The 3,648-nt window shown below is 46.9% G+C and overlaps 1 protein-coding gene across 1 annotated transcript in view; it reads right to left on the bottom strand.

Moving 5' to 3' along the window:
• Positions 1-3,648, bottom strand: part of Pdcd11 (programmed cell death 11) — a 43,765-nt gene that overhangs the window by 16,340 nt on the left and 23,777 nt on the right. The window contains exons 20-21 of the mRNA XM_031390606.1: positions 2,270-2,823; positions 1,250-1,312 (exon numbers count right to left, since the gene is read on the bottom strand). Coding sequence (XP_031246466.1) covers positions 1,250-1,312; positions 2,270-2,823 — 617 coding nt within the window. The remainder of the gene's footprint in view (positions 1-1,249; positions 1,313-2,269; positions 2,824-3,648) is intronic.

Here is a 3,648-nt window from a genome sequence, read left to right as displayed (position 1 = left end):
TGTGTGTGTGTGTGTGTGTGTGTGTGTGTGTGTGGTATATGCACCAAATATACTAATAATCTAAAATTACTTTATCTGTTGAGTCTGAAGTTTTAAAAACATGGCCAGCCAATGGACTCAACACCCCAGACCTAATCCCCCGCAGACACCAGCCTCCCCAGAAACTCTGGTCCCTCAGGCTGCCGACCAGATGCTACTGCAAAGTCATTCCAAAAGTCTTTCCATGACACTCCCTGCTGTGAGACTGACAACCTGCCACATCCCAGGCTGACCCTGCACGGCATGGTTTACTGATGGTGACCCATCAACTCCAAACTTTTGTGGAGGAAACAGAAAGGAGCAGGTCATGGAAATGGTCACGCTGTGAGGAGGGACCAGTCTCTTACAACAGTGTTACTCTGCAGAACTCATCAGATGACCTACACTTTCACATCAGCTGTCACCAAGCACCCAAGCTGCACACGCTCAAAGAATACATATTCTTGGCTACCTGCTTATTTCAGGAATTCCTGAGCTCTAGAAAACTAGGTTGCGCCAGAAAGGTTCTTTTTGTTAGACACTAGCACACCTGCAAACAGTGTTGACATTCTACTCTGCAGCCTAGCCTGGACTTCAATTTGTGGCAATCCTCCTGCCTCAGCCTCTCAAGTGCTAGGATTTCAGGTATGAGCCTCTCTATACCAGTGATTTTCAACCTTCTTTACACCGTGACCCTTTAAAATAGTTCCTCATGCTGTAGAATCATGAGCTACCTCATGATTTTTTGTTGCTATTTCATAATGGTCTTAGACGACCCCCCTGAAAGGGCTGTTTGATCCCCCCAAAGGTGTTATGACCCAGAGGCTGAAAACCGCTGCTCTATGCCCACTTTAACTTTCATACCTCTAACTAGCCTTAGGAGGGTTAAAAAAAAAAAGTAGCCAAGAGCTTGAGGCCCTCTGTGCTTGCCACCCTGGGTGTGCGCAAACAAAAGCATGTACGTAGTCTTTCTCCGTTCTTTAAAAACAAGCAGAACGTCATCTCTCCCTGAGATAAAATCCTGAGTTGGCCCTGCAGGCACTTAGTCTGCACAGCCTCCCAAGGAGAAAAGGCAAATCAGCAACTGCATGAAGACACAGACTCAGTGTGTCTGGGTAGAGAAATAAGAGGCAAAGCGGCCCTAACCCTCGAAGGCTCAAGAAGAACTCAGGGTTATTGGTTCCGAAGGCCAGTACTCTTCCCCCGAGACCACCGCTAGGTTTTCCCTCACCTCGGCCGGACACTCAGTTCCAGGATGGTCAGAACAAATCTGGGGTGACTTATTGGGAGAAACCTAGAGAGAATGAAATCAAATCACTTCTTAGTGTTAGCATGAATATCCAAGATAACAACCTCCTTCTTTCTGTTCTACCCTAACCCAAATTGATTACCACCCACCTCACACTGCCATACCAGGCTGCAAAGGTCCTCTGAGGGTCTTTAAGGACTATCATATCAGCCTCTGGAAAGACTTGGCTTACTGGAGACCCTATGCTTGATGCTTGAAATTAACATGCTACCCACAGGCCAGATTTTAAACTCTTCCTTTTCTTGTTAGAGCAAGAAATCCAATATGATAACATGATAAGATTTAGAGTAAGGGGCTACTAAGACGGCTTGTGTGCAGGCCTGTCCACCTAAGGTAGACAGGTCACACAAGGTGGCAGAAGAGAAAAGCTGTCTTCTAACTGCCATGCATGGGTATGTATGTGTGTGCCTGTGAACGCATGTGTGCACGCACACACAAATACAAAAAAAAGTGTTATGAAGGAGGTACTATGAGAACTGAAAAAGATATATACTATATAATATATATAACATACTGAATATTATGTATTATATAATGTATATTATATATAACATACTGAATATTATATAATGAATATATAATATACTGATATATAATATACTGAAAAGAGCACAAGGCAGCAACCTACTATGCAGGTAGCATACATATGCACTTCGTCAGTTTCTCCAATGGCCTTCCAGTAGACTACACCATTATTCTCACTTTACAAATTACAGAAAGGTAATGATTCAGAAGGTAATCTAAAAGCCAAGTCGAAGTTTAAATCCACCTTTTAATTGCTACATAATATTTAAAAACAAAATATGCTAAAGGATCCTGACTGATTGCCTTTTAATTAACTAAGAGAAAATATTATTTGTACACAACCCCGCCTATGTTCCCATTCTTCCCGTCTTTGCCACAGTCCCCTCAAGGCCAGCCCCGCCTCCCCAAACCTCATACTTAGATGTCTTCACGTCTCGCCCACCGATCACTCTCGCAGTGACTTTCTTCCCGACTTTCAGTGTGCTCGTAGGAGAGGTGCCCACTGGGACATCATCTAGGATGCGGGAGGCATGGATACAGCCAACGAAGCCATCATCCAGGGTCACAACTGCATGTGTGGCCTTCACTGACTTAATGGTCCCGGTGACTTTGTCCCCAATAGCCAGGCTATGCCTCTTCTTGGGCCTCACAGTCAAGTCCCCCTCTTCCCCCTCTTCCTCCTCCCCTTTGTCATCAACTGTCTCTGAATCCCTCCGAGCTGGTGTCATGGTCCTCTTAGAAGCTGGGCCCTCCACAGCCAAAATCAGACCGGTCACTCCTGGTTCTGTAGTCTTGAGGGTAAGGCAGACACCCTGCCCCACACATAGCTTCTCAGAGTCAAAGTGGAAGGTATCGTTGAGGTGAGAGATCAGAGAGAAAGCCACAAGGTGGCCAGTCTCCACCAAGGAGGCCACGGCAAAGGACTCCTCCAGGTGCTGCACGATTCCCTGGTGCCTACTGCTTTTTCTCAGCTGGAAAAGGGAAAAGTCATATTCAGTCTCCACACAGTGTGGTTGCCCACATGGACCCACCTGGCCGTGTATGAAGAAGCCCCCTGCTACCCAGGACACTGGGTGGTAAGCAGCTAGCTTTCCCTCCAGACACAGCTTTCCTTCCCTGAACACTCATGCCCAGCATCCTCAGACACCCCTGGACTGGTTCTTCTCCTTCAGACAGGTGTTGCTATGCAATCCACAGTGGTCTAGAGCTTACAAGATTCCTGCCTCAGCCTCCCAAGTGCTGGGATTACAGAGGTATGCTAGCACGCCTGGCTTCGGTCGTTTTGAATTTCAATCCCTAGGTTCCATCCTATTAATTTGGGGGTTATTATGGTGAATCTGATGCGCAGCTCGGAGACCAGCAATGGCCTGCAGATGGTTCCTGCCACAGTCCTGCACTGCTTGTTCCCCCATTGAGGCAGGAGACCTTACTGATAGCTCTCCATGGACAAAGCGCTTTGCTCTGCTTATCTCACAACCCCACTGTGTTCAGGCTCTACTGCGTCTGAGCTTTACTCAGACGGTAGGATGGGAGGCTGCCACAACAACAGAGAGCGAGCATATGCGGGCAGTTCCTGTAATGTCAGTACCTGGAAGGCTGAGGCAAGACAACCAGAGAGCTCAGGACCACCTGATTTCTAGATCAGCTTGGAGCTTGGACTACATTGTGGGAAACTGTCTCAAAACAAAAACAACCAACAACAACAAAAAAGCTTGGGATGAAAGAATTAGGTCGGGTCGGTGTGGGGTGGATTGCATCGTACATTTACCAACATTAGACCCAGACAGTTCTCTGCT

This window comes from Mastomys coucha, unplaced genomic scaffold, assembly GCF_008632895.1.
Source record: "Mastomys coucha isolate ucsf_1 unplaced genomic scaffold, UCSF_Mcou_1 pScaffold21, whole genome shotgun sequence".
Taxonomy (NCBI): domain Eukaryota; kingdom Metazoa; phylum Chordata; class Mammalia; order Rodentia; family Muridae; genus Mastomys; species Mastomys coucha.
Note: the sequence above shows the minus strand (reverse complement) of the source record. Positions and strands in the feature narration are given on the sequence as shown.